Source organism: Lonchura striata, chromosome 2, assembly GCF_046129695.1.
Source record: "Lonchura striata isolate bLonStr1 chromosome 2, bLonStr1.mat, whole genome shotgun sequence".
Classification (NCBI taxonomy): domain Eukaryota; kingdom Metazoa; phylum Chordata; class Aves; order Passeriformes; family Estrildidae; genus Lonchura; species Lonchura striata.
The window spans coordinates 116,754,467-116,772,910 of NC_134604.1; the positions used below are offsets into that span (position 1 = coordinate 116,754,467).

At 56.4% G+C, this 18,444-nt stretch overlaps 1 protein-coding gene across 1 annotated transcript; it reads right to left on the reverse strand.

Annotated features, from left to right (window-relative positions):
* Window positions 1-554: 554 nt before the first annotated feature.
* Window positions 555-18,336, reverse strand: RRM1 (ribonucleotide reductase catalytic subunit M1). The gene is made up of 19 exons (XM_021538750.2): window positions 18,202-18,336; window positions 16,849-16,937; window positions 15,215-15,392; window positions 14,697-14,797; window positions 14,048-14,107; window positions 13,321-13,360; window positions 12,021-12,183; window positions 11,121-11,262; window positions 10,436-10,519; window positions 10,011-10,172; window positions 9,414-9,493; window positions 8,760-8,961; window positions 7,645-7,794; window positions 5,747-5,968; window positions 4,803-4,879; window positions 3,797-3,932; window positions 2,708-2,803; window positions 1,558-1,746; window positions 555-811 (listed from the first exon to the last, which is right to left on the reverse strand). The coding sequence occupies exons 1-19, from the start codon at window positions 18,218-18,220 to the stop codon at window positions 623-625; spliced, it is 2,379 nt and encodes a 792-aa protein (XP_021394425.1). The 5' UTR covers window positions 18,221-18,336; the 3' UTR covers window positions 555-622.
* Window positions 18,337-18,444: the final 108 nt, after the last annotated feature.

The window sequence follows — 18,444 nt, forward strand, 5'->3', positions numbered from 1 at the left end:
AATGCAGGGCAGCAGCTCTGCCTTTCTGTCCCCACTGGAGGACACCAGCCCGTGCCAGGCTGTCCTGGCCAGCTGAGGGAGAAGAGCACAGGAAGCAACACCCCTGCCACCCATCTGCTCCTTCCAAAGGCGTTCTGGAAAGGCCAGAGGACAAGGAGAGGGAGCAGCAGTGGGAGGAGGAGGCTCTGGCAGGCTGGGGACACTGCAGGTGTGTCAGGACACAGCTGCCTGTGCCCTGGCAGACACTGACCACCCTCCCCCGGGGGGTTCCCAGCCCAGGAAACGGGACCAGCCTGTGCTGCTCCCTCTGGCACACGAGGAGCAGTGTCTGGTGACTGCAAGGCACGGCCTGGAGTGCCCAGGACAGAGCTGTGAGTGGCACCAGCACCTCGCTGTCGCCAGTCCCGCCTGCAGGGTTCTGTGGAAGGCCACGCCAGAGCGCTGAAATCCCTGGAAAGCCCAGCTACTAAAGCAATACTCAGCCCATCCCTGTGGATGGGGAAGCTACACCACCCCCTCCCAGCCCCAGCCCCAGCCCCAGCCCCCTGACGTTCCTCCAGATGCTCCTGTCCCTGCAGCTCCAGCCAGGGGCAGAGGCTCTGCCGGAGCCGTGGGCGATCCCTTAGGAGCCACACATCAGGCACTCCTCCCTGTTCTCCAGGGAGCACACCATGGCTGCCTTGTTCCTCTCCTTCTCCTCCTCCTCCCTGGACGCCTTCTCCCGCTCCCGCAGCTTCTCCTTGTTGAGGGTGAACTGGATGGGGTTGGCAGCGGGCTTTGTCCGGAGGTAGTACATGCCAGTCTTCAGGCCCTGGGGACACGGGGGGACCTCAGCGCTGGCAGCAGCACAGCGGGCACCCCCAGCTCCGGGGATGCTCCAGGGGAAAGCAGGATTCTTGGAAGGAAACAGCTGTTTGCCCTTCCCAGAATCGCTGAGACCAGCTTGCTGTGCCAGAATTTATCAGTGCCAAACTTGCCAGGCCCTATTTGTTGGGAACAGCCCCCCAGTCCCAGGTACAGCACTTGTTTTTTGGGAACAAGCCCTCCAGTCCCAAGTACAGTTCCTATTTGTTGGGAACAAGCCCCCAGTCCAAGGTAATGCCCCTGTTTTTGGGAACAACACCCCAGCCCCAGCCCCGTTTTGGGAAGGAGCCCCAGGAACCCCCTCTGCTGCCCCGTTTTGGGAAGGAGCCCCAGGAACCCCCTCTGCTGCCCCGTTTTGGGGAAGGAGCCCCAGGAACCCCCTCTGCTGCCCCGTTTTGGGAAGGAGCCCCAGGAACCCCCTCTGTTGCCCCGTTTTGGGGAAGGAGCCCCAGGAACCCCCTCTGCTGCCCCGTTTTGGGAAGGAGCCCCAGGAACCCCCTCTGCTGCCCCTTTTTGGGGAAGGAGCCCCAGGAACCCCCTCTGCTGCCCCGTTTTGGGGAAGGAGCCCCAGGAACCCCCTCTGCTGCCCCGTTTTGGGAAGGAGCCCCAGGAACCCCCTCTGCTGCCCCGTTTTGGGAAGGAGCCCCAGGAACCCCCTCTGCTGCCCCGTTTTGGGAAGGAGCCCAGCTGTACCTGTTTCCAGCCGTAGAAGTGCATGCTGGTGAGCTTCCCGTAGTTGGGCTCGGCGATGTGGATGTTCAGGGACTGGCTCTGGTCGATGAAGGCCCCTCTGTCTGCAGCCATCTTCAGGATGGTTTTTTGGGAGATCTCCCACACGGTCTTGTAGAGCTGCTTCAGGTCATCGGGAATCTCAGGGATGTTCTAGAAGAACAAGAGGCGTTTTCCAGGCTGGAAAGCACTGACTGCCCAGATATCCCTATTTATATCATGGAATTCTTCAGTGATTGCTGGGGCTCCAGCAATCCTGACTGGAACTGAGGCCTGTACAGCTGAGCTCTATCCCTGAGTCCAAACATGGAATCCCAGAATGGCTTGGGTCTGGAGGGACCTTAAAGTTCACCCAGTGCCACCTCCCACTGCCATGGCAGGGACACCTCCCACTGCCCCAGGCTGCTCCAGCCCCAGTGTCCAACCTGGCCCTGGGCACTGCCAGGGATCCAGGGCAGCCCCAGCTGCTCTGGGAATTCCATCTCAGCCCTGCCCACCCTGCCAGGGAACAATTCCCAATCTCCCATCCAGCCCTGCCCTCTGGCAGGGGGAGCCATTCCTTAGGTCCTGTCCTCCCAGGCCTTGTAAACTGTCTCTCTCCATGTTTCCTGTTGGCTCCTTTAGGTCCTGGAAGGCTGCAATTAGGTCACCCCTGGAGCCTTCTCCAGGCTGAACAATCCCAATTCTCTCTCCTTTCCTTGCAGGAGAGGTGCTCCATGCCTCTGGTAACTTGGTGGCCTCCTCTGGACATCCTGAGTCTGTAAGCACCAAGCACACCTGCAGACAGCCTCATCTCCCCCTCAGCAGCTACATGTGGACAGGCTGCAATCAGGGAAAGGCTCTTCCCCAGAGGTGCTGGCACTGCCCAGGGAATGGGCACGGCCCCGAGGCTGCCAGAGCTCCAGGTGCCTTTGGCCAGCGCTGCCAGGGATGCCCAGGCTGGGGTTGGTGGGTCTGGGCAGGGCAGGGCTGGCACTGGGGGATCCCTGGGGGTCCCTTCAGCTCAGGAGATTCCATGATGCTCCCTGCTGTGAAACCACCCCTTTATCACCTTCCTGCTAGGTGGGGATCCAGGAGGTACCTGGCAGGAATCCCTGCCCTGCTGGCCCTGTACCTGGATGGAGCCGTTGTGGGCGATGATCTGGTTCTTCATCTCCTCATTCCACAAGCCCCTCTCCGTCAGATCCTTCAGCAAGTGGGGATTCACAACCTGGGAGGGACAGAGCCAAAAGACTTTAAATGGCTGAACAACTTCCTGCCCATTCCCTCCCCCGTGAAGTGTTCCAGGCCAGGCTGGACAGGCAGGAGCAGCCTGGGGTACTGGAAGGTGTCCCTGCCATGGCAAGAGCTGGAACTACATGATCTCTAAGTCCCTCCAAACCATTCTGGGATTCTGCTGGACATGGCAAATCAGCAGGGGGCTGTATGGAACTGCCCTGCATGAGGAACTCCAACAAGGGATCTTCCTGTTGTTGGGCCACTGGCCACAACCCGAGTTCCTAAAGAAGGGTGTGAACAATCAAGACTGATGTCAGCAGGGGAAAAAGCAGACCAAGGGCAGGCTGAGTATTGGGAAGAAAACACAGCCACCTTTTCCTGCTGCAACTGGGGTCCCTGTCCCCCAGCCCTACACAGGGAGGCAGAGCAATGATCCTCCTGATCCACCTCCCCTCTCCTGTCTGATCCTACAGCCAGGAGGAATGGAGAGCACTGAGACACCCCAGAGGGGATGGACACACCTCCCAAACAGGGACAGCCTCCCCTTGTCTCCACAGGGGGCTTTGCTAACTCCAGCCTCCAGAACTCATCTTGTTTCACTCCCTTTCCTGACTGACAGACCCCTCTGAGCCTCTGGAGCTCTTCCATGGCCCCTTCAGACCCTTGAGTGCTTCACAGCTCGCTCTCAGGACCTGGTTTCAGCCACTCTTCCCATGTCCCTTCCATGACATCACCACCCCCTCAGCAGTTATTCCTGCAGCCCACCTTGAGGCTTTTCCCAGACAAAAGCAGCATTGTTTACAACTTCACCTATTCCATGGTGACTGTGGAACACACAGAGCTGCACTCCTGCAGCAGCAGTGCTCCAGGTCCCCCTGGTGCTTGGACACAAGCATCCAGCTGAACTGAGCCCCCAGGTGTGAGGCCTCCCCTTGCCTCTAGCCATAAAATCTCAGCAGGAGCAAAGCTCGTGCCCAGAGCTCACCTGGAACTCCCCCGAGAGCACCCTGCGGGTGTAGATGTTGCTGGTGTAGGGCTCGATGGACTCGTTGTTGCCCAGGATCTGGGCAGTGGAGGCTGTTGGCATGGGGGAGATGAGGAGGCTGTTCCTGACACCGTACCTGGGGACAGCAGGCAAAGGTAGGGAGCTGCAGCCAAGGGACACAGGACAGGAGAGAGCAGGAACAGCACGGACTGGGAAATCTGGGATAGCCTGCAAAGCCCCACATCGCCCACAGGGAACAGGGAAGCACCACTGAGCTGGCACTGTGGGCAGATCAAGTGGAATTGCTGTTCTCACCCCTCACCAGAGGCTTTCCCAAGTGAGTCAGTCACGGATGGGGTGCAGGGAAGACAATCTGCCAGGCACTGCACGATCCACAGCCCTGAGGCAGAACTGAACCAGCAGCCCATGAAGAGGCTGAAACCTCTCCACACACAGGACAGGGAACAGATTTACAATTAAAAATTAGAGCCAAACAGACAGAATTAGTCCGTGACAGGCACTTCACACTTCAGTGATTCCCGTCTTGAGGATGTTCAAGGCTCAGCTTTTCCCTGGCAGCAGGGAAGAGCCCCCAGCTCATGGCTCACTCCTCACTACATTTGTTTAATGGGAATACAAACCTTCCTGCTGGATGCATCTAAAATGGAATTTAGAGCTCAGCTACAGCAGAGCAGTGAGGGTGTGCTCCTCAGCCTTGGAAGAACAAGAAGGAAAGAAAGCCACCCAAAAAACAGCTCACAGGAAAGATCTGCTGGGGTGGGGGGAGCACATGTTTTCACACTTGGACCCTGCCTTTAGTTCTCAGTAGACAGATCATATCAAATTCATATCCAAAGCCAGGCTGGACGGGGCTTGGAGCAGCCTGGGACATGGAAGGTGTCCCTGCCATGGCAGAGGTGGCCCTGGCTGGGCTTTGAGGTCCTTCCCGCCCAATCCAGTCTGAATTTTATCTGACATCTACTACAAACCATGCAGGGTTACTCACTTGGCAATCTTCTCCTTCAAAGCCTTCCAGTCCCAAAGGTCAGAGGGGGTGACATTCCACATGTCATACTGAAGGATCTGAGGAACACAGTTTGGTCACAGTTAGAGAGGGCACTCTTTTCTCCATGTTTTATAAACCCCATTGGAAATGGACCAGTTTTTCCTCTTAATTCTTCCCTCCCATTAGATCTCAGTGAAGCTCTGGTATGACCTAACAAACCCTCCATCTTGTGACTGCTCCAAGGCACAGCCAGCACAGCCAGAGTCTGATTGTCTTCTCAAAACACAGAATCCCAGAATATCCTCAACTGAAGGGACCCCCCAGTGCCACCCTGCCCTGCCCAGACCCCACCAGCCCCAGCCTGGGCATCCCTAGCAGCGCTGGCCAAAGGCTCCTGCAGGTCTGGCAGCCTCGGGGCCGTGCCCATTCCCTGGGCAGCCTGGGCAGTGCCAGCACCTCTGGGGAAGAGCCTTTCCCTGATTGCAGCCTGAGCTGGCCTGGCCCAGCCCCAGGCGCTCCCTGGTGCTGTCCCTGGCCCAGAGCAGAGATCGGAGCTGTCCCTGCAGCCCCGGGGAGCTCTGACCTCAGGCTGCTCCAGGCTGAGCTGCCCCAGGGACCTCGGGGGTCCCTCTGGACCTTCCCCACCTCGTGTCCCTCCTCTGGGCACTTTCCAACAGCTTCTGACCTTTTACTGAGACAGCCAGAACTGTCCCCAGCGCTGGAGGTGAGGCTGTCCCAGCCCAGAGCAGAGTGGGACAATCCCTTCCCTCCGGGCAGTGATGGTGGGCCTGGTGTCCCCAGGACAGGGATGTCCCTCCTGGCTGCAGGGCACTGCTGACTCACATCCCACTTGCCAGAACCAGCTCCCTGCAGGTCTCTGCAGCAGCCCAGGCACAGGACCAGCTCCCCAGAGCTTTCCCTGTCCCATCCTGGCACGCACTCACCCCCTTGCTGACGGGCGAGCCCTGGTAGGTGTCGTAGGGGCCCTGCTCCCGGGCCAGCTCGCAGCTGGCCTCCAGGGCCCCGTAGTAGATGGTCTCGAAGATGTGCTGGTTGAGGCGCTGCGCCTCGGCGCTCTCGAAGGGGAACCTCATGAGGATGAAGGCGTCGGCCAGGCCCTGCACGCCGATGCCGATGGGCCGGTGCCGCCGGTTGGAGCGCTCGGCCTGCGGGACAGCGCAGACACGGCACCTCAGCACAGCTGGGACATGGCACAGCACAGCTGGGACACGGCACAGCACAGCTGGGACACGGCACCTCAGCACAGCACAGCTGGGACACGGCACAGCACAGCTGGGACACGGCACAGCACAGCTGGGACACGGCACAGCACAGCACAGCCCAGCACAGCTGGGACACGGCACAGCACAGCTGGGACATGGCACCTCAGCACAGCTGGGACACGGCACAGCACAGCTGGGACACGGCACCTCAGCACAGCACAGCTGGGACACAGCAGCTCAGCACACACAGCCCAGCACAGCTGGGACACGGCACAGCACAGCTGGGACACAGCAGCTCAGCACACACAGCCCAGCACAGCTGGGACACGGCACCTCAGCACAGCTGGGACACGGCAGCAAAGCCTCTGCTGCTGCAGCGTGCCCTCAGCTCTGCACAGTGCTCCTGCCAGCCTCACACTGCCTGCTGCAGCCCACACTGGGGGATAGTCTCAGCTCAGAGAGAAAAAGAGAGAGATCTCTGCCAGGCTCAGCCTGGGAAAAAGTCCGGGAGCAATGTAAACTATTATTATCTCTCTGTTCATATTGTTTATAGATAAGTTGTACCACACTGACCTAGGTCCAGTGCACCAATCAGGTGAAATGGTTTTACTTTAAGACCAATGGAATTAATGTTCACGATGTTCTCTATAAAAGAGAGAGGTGTTTTTGAATAAAGATGGTTCTTTGCCTTCATATTGTTTGTAGATATCTCCTACCACGCTGACCTAAGTCGAGTGTACCAATCAGGTGAAATGTTTTTACTTTAAGACCAATGAGATTAATATTCACGATGTTCTCTATAAAAGAGAGGTGTTTTTGAATGAAGATCATTCTTTGCCTTCTGAAGATGGACTCTCCTCATTCCCATCCCTGCCTCAACAGCGACACAGACTGAGTTTGTCAGACCTGAGCACACTCAGTTGTTTAACCCAGCAAAGGGAGCCAGGATTTCCAAGAGAACACTCAGCACCTTCTGATACATGGAGACATTTAACAGAGCAGAATCACAGAATCACTGAGGTTGGAAAACCCCTCTGAGCCCACCAAGTCCAACTGTTCCCCAGCAGAGCCAAAGCCACCACTGACCATGTCCCCAGGTGCCACATCCACATGGATATTAAATCCCCTCCAGGGATGAGGACTTCACCACTGCTCTGGGCATTCAGTGCCAGAGATGGACAGCCCTATCCATTAAGAAATTTTTCCTAATGTTCAACTTAAATCTCTCTTGCCAGGGGTTGAGGCCATTTCCTCGTGTCCTTTTCCTTGCTCTCTGGGAGCAGAGGCTGACCCCCACTCTTGTCAGGGGGTTGTAAAACCAACCAAAATGAGCTACACTATCTGAGGATCTTTCCAGGATCCTTCTCTGCGTTCCACTTCCCACTCTGTTCCTAGTGGTGGTCTGTGCTGCAAGGAGATCCTCACGCATGAAAAGATCCCAATGGCAGAAGCAGAGGGGGAAGCTTTCCTACAACTGCTTCACCACGGAGCTGCTGTGGGCTGGAGCTCAGGCAGGCACTGCCAGGTCCCACCTGGGAACAGGTGGTTCACAGAGCTCCCTGTGATTCCTTGTGTCCCAGACTGCCCTGGGCAGGATTCAGGCCCAGCCCAGCACTCACCTCTGGCACAGGGTAGTAGTTGATGTCAATGATTTTGTTGAGGTTTCGGACGATGACCTTGGTGACCTCAGCCAGCTTCTTGAAGTCGTAGGTGTGCTCGGGGGTCACGTACATGTTCAGGGCGATGGAGGCCAGGTTACACACAGCCACCTGTGGGCACAGACAGGGCATCACTGGGGACAGCCCCAGACCACACAGCTCTGCCCCAAGCACAGGACAACCCGCCAGGGAACCTGCCAGCCAGGGAAAGTGCACCCCTTGGTCCTCTGGCATGCCACAAGCTGTGCAAAAGGTCACAACAATTCAGGGAAGGTCAGTAGAAATTGGTATTACCAGAAAAATCCTGCCCTGGTCAGTCCCACTGCCTGGAAAACAACCTTACACAGAATCCCAGAAGGGTCTGGGTTGGAAGGAATTTTTAAGCCTGATTTGTTCTGTGGAAGGTACATTCTTCTCTCTTTCAAGATTTTTTTCATAGAGAAGCACAGAAGGAAGAGAAAACATTTCAAAAAAATTTCTATTTCTGCTTTTTGTTTTTCTCACGTAGAATGGATTTAGAGAATTGTTTCCCTGAGGTGATTGCTTGATTGGATTCTGGTGAGGATTGTTTGAGCCTGATGGCCAATCCAACCCACCTGGGGCTGGGCTCAAGACAGAGGGTTACGAGTTGTGAGTTAGATACAGTAGTTAGAAAAACTGGGTATACAGTTTTAGTATCTCCTTTAAATAGTATATTAATGTATTATAGTATAGTTATAATAAAAAAATCAGTCTTCTGAACTAGAGTCAAATATAATAATTTCTTCCCACCGGGGTCACCTGCATTTACAATATTGCTCCTTGTCACTTCCCCTTTGAAGGACGTCTTGTGTCATCCCAAACCTGCCACAGGAGTGGGAAGGGAACCCACGGCCCATGGAAGGGCTGTGAGTCCTCAGGTCAGGAGTTTCTCAGCTGCCTGCTCCCTTCCCAAGCAACAATCAGACATATCCCAGAGAGGTGCTACAGGAGCTCTCCCAGCCAGAGAGAATTGCCACAGGAGCTCTCCCAGCCAGAGAGATGCCACAGGAGCTCTCCCAGCTCCCCAGTGCTCCGAGCTCCCGCTCTGCACCCACCTCCTCCTTGCTGGTGTATTCCACGATCTCGGTGCACAGGTTGCTGCACTTGATGGTGCCCAGGTTCTGCTGGTTGCTCTTCCTGTTGCAGGAGTCCTTGTAGAGCATGTAGGGGGTGCCAGTCTCGGTCTGGGACTCGATGATGGCGTACCAGAGCTGCTGGGCCTTCACCACCCTGCGCACGCGGCCCTGCCGCTCGTAGCTGCAACGCACCCGCAGCCCTGTCAGCCCCGAGCCCCAGAAACCAGGGAAAGCCTCAGGGCTCCTCGGGCCTGGGGCAGCCACGGCCCTCCTCACTGCTGAGCTCTGCACGGGCAGCCCTGGGGCAGGCAGCAGCACTGTCCTTGGGTAAGGGAAACCAATCTCCCACCACAGCAGTTCCACACGGAGCCACGGAGTGCCCTGAGTGGGGATCGCTGCAGGATGTCCCTCCAGCAGGGACACTGTCCCTCTAGCAGGCTGAAAGGGTCATTCACACACAGCTCCACCCTGACAGGTCACAGCCCCACCCTCACATTTTTATGCATGTGGCAATGAGCCACGGCCACCTCTGAGCCCCCTCCCACAAGCCCGTGCCACGGCCCCAGATCCCACGGGACACGGGCAGCTCTGGCAGGCCACGGCACCACTTACAGGTCTGCTCACTCTTCTTACCTCTCATAGAGCTTCTCAAATTCCTCTCCCCAGACATCATCCAGGCCAGGACACTCATTTGGGCACATTAAGGACCAGTCCTGTGTAGGGGAAAAATATTCAGAGGAAATCTTTAGGCACTTTTAGTTAAAGCTGTGGCTACCCCATCCCTGTGAGTGTCCAAGGCCAGGCTGGATGGGGTTTGGAGCAATCTGGGACAGTGAAAGATGTCCCTGCCCATGGCAGAGGGTGGCACTGCATGAGTTTTAAGGTCCCTCCCAAGCCAAACCAGTCTGGGATGCTGTGAAATACAAGCAGCCATAAGAATAATTTACTGAGAAATGTTGATGCCTTAAGGAAGCCCCAGAGTCAAAATAGCCCAACAGTCCAAGAACGAGCCATGGACTGTAAGACTAAGTCCTGAAGCAAAACACAGAGCTGGAGTTGCCCAGCTCCATTCTCCACCTGCACAGCCAAGTCCTCAAACAAGGTGCAGCAGCTCTTCCAGGAAGGTCCTGGAAGGAGCAAAGCAGCTCTGCAGCCCTTGCTGAGCTCCTTCCAGGGCTGCTCACATGCTCCTCCACTAGCAGAGCTTTTCTGTGCCAGCCAAGTTCTCACCTGGTTGGTTTCCACTCGCTTCATGAAGAGATCAGGGATCCAGAGTGCAAAGAACAGGTCCCTAGCTCGCTGCTCTTCTTTCCCTGTGTTCTTCTTCAAGTCCAGGAACTCAAAGATGTCCAAGTGCCACGGCTCCAGGTAGATGGCAAAAGCCCCAGGTCTCTAGGACACGGAACACAATCCAGATCAGAACAAACTGTCCTTGGAAAGAAACCTGCTGCCCTGCTCCCGAGTGCCCACAACTTCCCAAAGCAGCTAGGAACCGGGGGGCAGCCCAGATACCAACACAGGGGGAAAATGCCCTTTTGTGATGATGTGTCACCCACAACCAGTCCATCAGCTCCCTGGTGTTTGTGGGACAGTCCTGGCCGGTGTGGAAGCTCTCCATGACCTGAGTCTCCCTTCTGGACCCTGGTTTGAGGTACCTTGTTTCCACCTTGATCCACGTAGCGGGCGGTGTTGTTGTAGACCCTCAGCATGGGAACCAGCCCGTTGGAATTCCCGTTTGTCTGCAGGGACACAGGAAAACCATCAGTACAAGAAACTCCCTGCAGGGGCTGACCACTTCCTGTGGGTCTTTCCTCAGGCTGCAGAGCTCTTACACTGATCACCACCAATTATTTCTAGTCCCTTCCCCACACCTTCTCTGACAAAAGTTTGCATATCAGCTATGCGTCCCAGAGTTAATAAAATGCCCTTCCTAACTTCTTGGCCCTATGTTATGTCACCTAAAGGCTTGCAGGGTTTACACACACTGTAACAAGAAACCCCAAACGCACATCCATGGAAGGTCTGGGGCAATTAGAGACACAGAAAGGCAAGGGGCTAGTGCACAAGTCTCTGGGCATATTCCTAGGCTGCTAACAGACAAACATTGGAATTGTCTGGCCAAACACTGGAACAAGATCCTCTGCTTGGAAGGGTTTCTATTAGGAAGCCGAAACAGGGACGAAAACCAACCTTCCTGCCTTAGGCCAAGGGGCTGCTGAGGGAGGCTCAGTGCTGTGTGAAGTGAGTGAGAGGCAGCTCTGGTCTGGGCTCTGCTGGGAGCAGCAGCAGTGTCCCTGTGCTGTCCCTGTCTGGGTGAGCCAGGGTGGCACAGGCACTCACCCCAGCGATGTAGCTGCCCGTGGCACGGATGCAGCTCACGGCGAGGCCGATGCCCCCGGCAGACTTGGAGATGAGGGCACACTGCTTCAGGGTGTCGTAGATGCCCTCGATGCTGTCGTCCTTCATGCACAGCAGGAAGCAGCTGAAGGAAACAAACGGTTTCAGTGGTCAAAGATGGAAGGAAAAGTCATGTTTCACCAGGCTGCAAAAACCAGGGCAAAGAGAGGAACTTTAGCGTGCTCCACAAAGCAATCCCACAGGTGTGCAATAAAGGAGAAACCAGAAAACACCGTGAGCAATACCTGTACTGCTGATACCTCTGTATCAAACATTTTCAATCAAAGAATCATGAGCTGGAAGGAACCACAAGGATCAGAGTCTAGTTTATGGCCCTGCACAATCCCACCCTGGGCATCCCTGGCAGCGCTGGCCAAAAGCTCCTGGAGCTCTGGCAGCCTCGGGGCCGTGCCCATTCCCTGGGCAGTGCCAGCACCCCCCGGAAAAGAGCCTTTTCCCTGTAAAACATTGATACAAACCTTCATAAAAATATAATCCTTTTCCTGATATATACGATATCAAAAGCCTATCAGTTATGCTTGCTGCTTTTAGGAAAGACTTACCAGGATTCTTCTGGCAACCTGCAGCAGACTATACACATCAGGAACTTTCCAATATAATCCAGCCATGCAAAGGTTTCCAATATCTCTAGAGCTGACAGAAACCTGGGTATTTTTCCCCAAGCACAGCTAAAACTTGCCAACAGCTGCTCAAAACCTCACAAAACACAGGCAGGAACTCAGCTGCTCATTTCAGAGGCTGTGCAAGCGTCTCGCTTGAGCAGCTGTGATGACCCCCGAGGCCCTCCCTGTGGGCAGGCTGCAGTGAGGAGAGGGGCAGCACCTGGAGAGCTGGGGGCGGTTGGTGCCCGCGTTGAAGAGCGTGGGCGAGGCGTGGGTGAACCAGCGCTCCGACAGCAGGTTGTAGGTCTCGATGGCGGCGTCGATGTCGGCCTTGTGGATGCCCACAGACACCCTCATCAGCATGTGCTGGGGACGTTCAGCAACTGCAGGGACACAGGGCCAGGCAGTTCCAGGGGTTGGCTCGGCAGGGACCTCACAGCCCACCCAGGGCCACCCCTGCCACGGCAGGGACACCTCCCACTGTGCCAGGCTGCTCCAGCCCCAGTGTCCAACCTGGCCCTGGGCACTGCCAGGGATCCAGGGGAATCTGGGAATTCCATCCCAGCCCTGCCCACCCTGCCAGGGAACAATTCCCAATTCCCAATCTCCCACCCAGCCCTGCCTTCCTTCAGCTTAAAGCCATTCCCTGTGCCCTGTCCCTCCATCCCTGGAAATTGTCTCTCTCCAGCTTTCCTGGGGCTCCTCCAGGCCCTGCCAGGCCACCCTGAGCTCAGCCCAAAGCTTCTCCTGTGCAGGTGAACAATCCCAGCTGTGCCAGCCTTTCCTGCCAGCAGAGCTGCTCCATCCCTCTGCTCATCCTGGAGCCTCCTCTGGGCTCTCTGCAGCAGCTCCAGCTCCTGCTGGGCTGGGGCAGGGCTGGGGCAGCTCTGCAGGTGGGCTCTCACCTGAGCAGGGCACAGGGGCACAATCCCCCTTTTCCTGCTGCCCACACTGCAATGTGCCCGGGGCACCAGGATTTTGGGATGGCAAGGCTCGTGGCTGGGACATGCCCAGCCCCTCACCCACCAAGCAAACCCAAAAAGGCAGGGAGGAAGAAGACTCCATGTGACAGTCACAGAGGTCACAGCAAGCTCCAAACGCTGCAGTGGGACACTTGGGAGCCAGAGTTTTCATGGAATCACAGAGATTGGGGCTGGAAGGAACTTGAGTTCTCCAGCACAGCTCCTGCTCAGAGAGCACCAGGCCTGTTTATTCAGGACTTCATGCAATCAGGCTTTGAAAAGCTCAAGGAACAATCTGCTCCAATTCTCAGCTGCTCTCATGGAGCAGGGAAAACCCCTACCTGTATTAACAGTTAAATTCAATCAAACATGCAGCCCAGAATCTAATTATGTTTCAGCTTTATGTTACTGTAATTCATCTCTGACCCTTCTGGTATCCCAGGACATCCAAGCCAAGGGCCTGCCTCACTGGCAGCACAGCACCTAAACTTGGCTTTAATTCAATTGAAATTAACTCAAAATTTTTAAGAAGTACTCAGCACTAGGAACAGCCCTTACCTTTGGAGTTGATTTTCAGCAAGTAGGAGCGTTCCAGAGTCTTTAAAGAGAGGATGGATTTTAGCAGACAGGCAGACTTTAATTTTTTTAAAAACCCTGTCAACTCCAAACTCAGTCATCTCCACACCCCTCATCCCAGGCTTTGCCAGCCCTGCACTCTGCTGCTTCTCTCTTTATTAGCTTAATTAAAATACACAAGTCCACAGGAAGGTTCCAACACTGCTTTGGATTACAGAGTGTGGAGCATGGGCAGGAGGCTCCACACTGTCCTGAGCCCACAGGACCTCCCTGGCAGACCCAGAGCACAGCAGCCCAGCTGAGCTGGGTGTGAGGCAGCAGAGCAGCCCCTGGGTGCTGTGGGGACATCCAGCAGCACGGGCAGGATAAACGTGTGGGGTGACACACTGAGAGAACTGCTCCACTGAACGGTGGGAAAAGCAAAAATCCCTTCTGCGGCTTACTGAGGATTAGAGTATTTCCTTTAGGAGTGGCATCCTACAACACTCAGTGTGATCTGCTGTGAATCCCAGCCCAACAGTTGAAATATTCCAGCAGCAAGAAAACACCATGATTTCTCCCAAAGGGCAGCTGCTTTGCGCAGGTGCCCTTCACCTTCACAGCCCCACTGGTGTCCCACCCCCTCCTGTGCCCCGCTTTGCCCCAGTCCAGATGATCCCACAAGCATTCCCATGCTTCCCAGCAGACCCAGGAGCAACGTGCTCTTTACCTTAAAGCCAAAGTAGTTGTAGGAGAAGTCTCTGTCGTAGATGATGGCAGAGTTCAGGCGCTGGCAGGAAACAACAAAATTTACAAGCTGTAAAAATGCTATTTATACCTGCTGGCATTCCTGGCCCCAAAGCTCTGCTGTGCGAGGGGCACCAGAGCACAGGAATGAAGCAGGAACAGCACTTCCCTCAAAACAACAAAAGCACAGCTTCAACAACCTTTTTTCACTCGGTTTTTGGCTGAATTTACTGAAATCTGACTGGACAACAAGAAACAGAACAAAGGACCAAAGGAACTTCCCGGTTGGAACACAGACCTGGAATGATCTGGAAGCTGAACCCAAATCACTTTTCTTCCTCCTGTGCTGCCTCACTTTGCTCCAGCACAAGGTACTTTTTCTCAAATTAATTACTTGTGCTGATCGTGGCAATGGGAACATCCAAGAAAACAAATTTTACTACATGACATCCATAGAGGAAGAAAACTCCTATATCCCCTCTTACACTTTCCACTCATGCCCTGCACTGGTTTCTGTGTTGGCTTTTTACCCTAAAACAAGCATGTCTTGCTTAAAAAGTAAGAAAAGCACATTATTTAAGTTTTCAAACTTCAGTGCAATAGTTCAGAAGTGTAAAAACCCGACTACTTACATCTTTGTTGGCCAGAACTATGTCGAGAGTCTCTTTGGAGATCATTGGGGAGTGCTTCCCGTTGTGAGGGTTGATGTAGGTGTAGAGATCTTCCATCACATCTGTGAGGGAAAGGGCTGTGAGCAGGACATGTCCATGCCTGTCCCAGCAGCATGTGGCACTGGGATTCAGGGATGGAGTCCTTGGAAATAACCCCCTCCAACACCCCAAACACACAACTGCTCTTCTGCTGCTCAGCACTGCCAACCTGAACAACCCACAAATTCTGTCAAAGCCCCGCTGTAAGAAGTAACCAATGAGGAGGAAAGTGGGTACAACTCGATCTCAACCCATCACATTTTTCACCATTCCATTTCTATAGCCAGGCCATTCCCTTCGCCTTGGGGAACTGCTGGGTTTCTTCTCCACGGCATTTTCGGCCAGCCTGGGCCCTCAGGAGCTCCCACTCGAGAATCTCCCAGTTTGTGTGCCCCAAACCTCTCCCTCTGTCTGTGCCCCCAGCAGGCACGTTCACCCACCACTGAAGGCTTTCTTGGTCTCCTTGTGCAGGTTGGACACGGCGATGCGGGCGGCCAGGATGGCGTAGTCGGGGTGCTTGGTGGTCAGCGTGGCCGCGGTCTCTGCGGCCAGAGTGTCCAGCTCCACCGTGGTGACCCCGCTGTACAGCCCCTGGATCACCTTCATGGTGATCTGCGCCTGCAGGAGGGACACGCCGAGCTCAGGGAGCCCCAGCACCCCAGGGAGCCCCAGCACCCACAGCTCAGAGGGATCCAGCACCCACAGCACCCCTCGCTGTGCGGGAGGAGCAGAGCGAACTGCAACACCAGCCTGGGAGAGCTGGGAACGCTCCTGGACAGGGATGGAGGGACAGCACACAGGGAATGGCTCCCACTGCCAGAGGGCAGGGCTGGGTGGGAGATTGGGAATTGGGAATTGTTCCCTGGCAGGGTGGGCAGGGCTGGGATGGAATTCCCAGATTCCCCTGGATCCCTGGCAGTGCCCAAGGCCAGGCTGGACACTGGGGCTGGAGCAGCCTGGGACAGTGGGAGGTGTCCCCATGGCAGGGGTGGCACTGGGTGGGCTCTGGGGTCCCTCCAGCCCAAACCCTTCTGGGACTCTGTAAGGATGGTTTCTAGGCAGTAGGACTGACCAGTCCCTGCTGAACCTTTGTGAACTGTTGCTACTTTTGCACAACTCATGGGATTCACAGCCTTGCAGGGAATGTTACCACAGGGTTTGGGAGGGTTACTGCTGGCCTGGGAAGCTTCTGGCACAAGCAGATCCAAATCCCAAAGGAGAAACTGAGCTCCAGGAAAAGAGCTCACACACACTGCAAAGTGAATAAGAATTCAGGGGCACAAGGAGGCAGGAGGACTCGGAATTTCACTTCTGTCCTCAGCATCAACTCCCAGTCAAGGGCACTTCCCACTGTGGTCACCAAGTCACCAGTGTCCTCCTGCCATCCATCCAAAGACTTTTGGGTACAGGACCAATGGCAACTGTGTGATGGGTGGGATTTCAGGTGGGAGAATGGATCATAAGAACTTGGGACATGGGAAAAGCCTTAACTGGTGACTCCAAATGAGATTGGCCAATCTGGGTCTGAAACCTGCCTAAGCACCTACAGACACCAATGGGTCCAACGGGGAGTCACAGGCTTTGGAAGGACAAGCTTCCATGAGTGGGGTCAATGCCCACCCCAAATCAGCTCAGAAAACCAAGCAAAGATGTGGCAGTGGTGGGGAATTCTGTCCTGGCGTTTGACAGAGCTCCAACTTTGCAGACTGATACTGGGAGCAGCCTGCCAAATCCAAAATATGGGAATTGGAACAACACAACTCGTTTTGTTAACTGCCAGGGGCCCAATGGCTTCCCCAAGGTTTGAGAACAGGATCTATGGCAGGGAAAGGGGATTCTCCCGTCCACAGCCTCTGCACCCGGGAAGCAAAACCCCTCAGGGCACAAACAATGGCCACAAACCCATTCTGGATGTGTCTGCCGAGAGCTGAGGGAACCACAGGACGTGCTGGGCGGGAGGGGACCCCCAGGAACCCCACAGGACACCCCGGGAGCTCCTGCCCGTGTTTCCAGCCGGCTTTGGCCAGCAGGAGCAGGGACCAGGGCAGGATCAGTGCAGGGCAGGGGCACTCACGGGATCCACGAAGTCGGCGTTGAGGCCGTAGCAGAGCTTCTGGATGCGCGAGGTGATCTTGTCAAACATGACCCGCTCCTGGCGCCCATCTAGGACACGGCACACAGCGAGAGCCAGGTCAGCACAGGGCAGCACAGAGTGCCCCAGGGCAGCACAGTGCAGCACAGAGTGCCCCCGTGCAGCCCCAGTGCAGCACAGAGTGCCCCAGTGCAGCCCCAGTGCAGCACGGAGTGCCACAGTGAGAGCCAGGTCAGCACAGAGTGCCCCAGTGCAGCACAGAGTGCCCCAGTGCAGCCCCAGTGCAGCACAGAGTGCCACAGTGAGAGCCAGGGCAGCACAGGGCACCCCAGTGCAGCCCAGTCAGAACCAGTTCAGCACAGAATGCCCCTGCCCAGCCCCACCAGTGCACCCCAGTAAGAACCAGTTCAGCACAGAACACCCCAGTAAGAACCAGTTCATCACAGAATGCCTCTGCCCAGCCCCACCAGTGCACCCCAGTAAGAACCAGTTAATCACAGAATGCCCCAGTAAGAACCAGTTCAGCACAGAATGCCCCAGTAAGAAACAGTTAATCACAGAACGCCCCAGTAAGAACCAGTTCATCACAGAACGCCCCAGTAAGAACCAGTTCAGCACAGAACGCCCCAGTAAGAACCAGTTCAGTACAGAATGCCCCATTAAGAACCAGTTCAGCACAGAATGCCTCTGCCCAGCCCCACCAGTGCACCCCAGTAAGAACCAGTTAATCACAGAACGCCCCAGTAAGAGCCAGTCCAGCACAGAACGCCCCAGTAAGAACCAGTCCAGCACAGAACGCCCCAGTAAGAACCAGTCCAGCACAGAACGGCCCTGCCCAGCCCCAGCAGTGCAGCCCAGCGCAGCCCCCTGCCCAGCCCTCCCTTGGCAGCTGTGGCATCTCCGGGGCACCAGGCCTGGTACGCGCTGGGCTGGTCAAGGCCAGGGAACGCTCCCCCTGCACCCCAGAGCTCCCACCCAAACCGCACCAGCCCAATTCCAGGGTGGTCCGGGGGAGCTCTGTCACTCTGGGCCCCCCCAGAGCCCAGGGGAGCCCATCCTCCGTGACAGGGCTCCCTTGAAGGAGAGGGGCACCCCCAGGGCCGAGGGGCGTCTAATCCCCCCTCACACGGCGCCCCAAAGCTGAAGGGGACCCGCCCCCCACCCACCAGGAGGGATCCCTCCAGAGCGGGGGGATTTCCACGCCAGGGACCCCCACGGCAGGCGGAACCCCAGAACGGGGCAGGGACCCCATTTCCACCCCGCGGGTGCCCTGGGCAGGGCAGAGCCCCCCTCAATCCCGACACTCGGGACCCGCGGGGCGGCGGGAGCGCTCACCTCGCTTCACGACGTGCATGGCGGCGGCGGCGGGTGCCCCTCAGTGCGTCTCGGTGCCCTCAGTCCCCTCAATCCCCCTCAGACCCTCAGACCCTCAGTCTCCTCAGTCCCTCCGGTCCCTCCGCGCCCGCCGCTTCCCGCGCCCGCCGCGCGCGCCCCGCCCCGCTGAGGCCGCCGCCGCCATCTTCCCTCCGGGCACGGCTCCCCCACTCCGCCTCGCCCCTTCCCGCCCCGCCCCGCTCC

Bases quoted from the DNA above. Each gene is read 5' to 3' on its own strand.
- RRM1 (XM_021538750.2), bottom strand. The intron at 15,393-16,848 runs GTGAGTGCCCCT...TCCCTCCTGCAG, and splicing joins ACGCCGACTTCGTGGATCCC to GCGCAGATCACCATGAAGGT. The intron at 812-1,557 runs GTACAGCTGGGC...CCGTGTCCCCAG, and splicing joins ACTTCTACGGCTGGAAACAG to GGCCTGAAGACTGGCATGTA.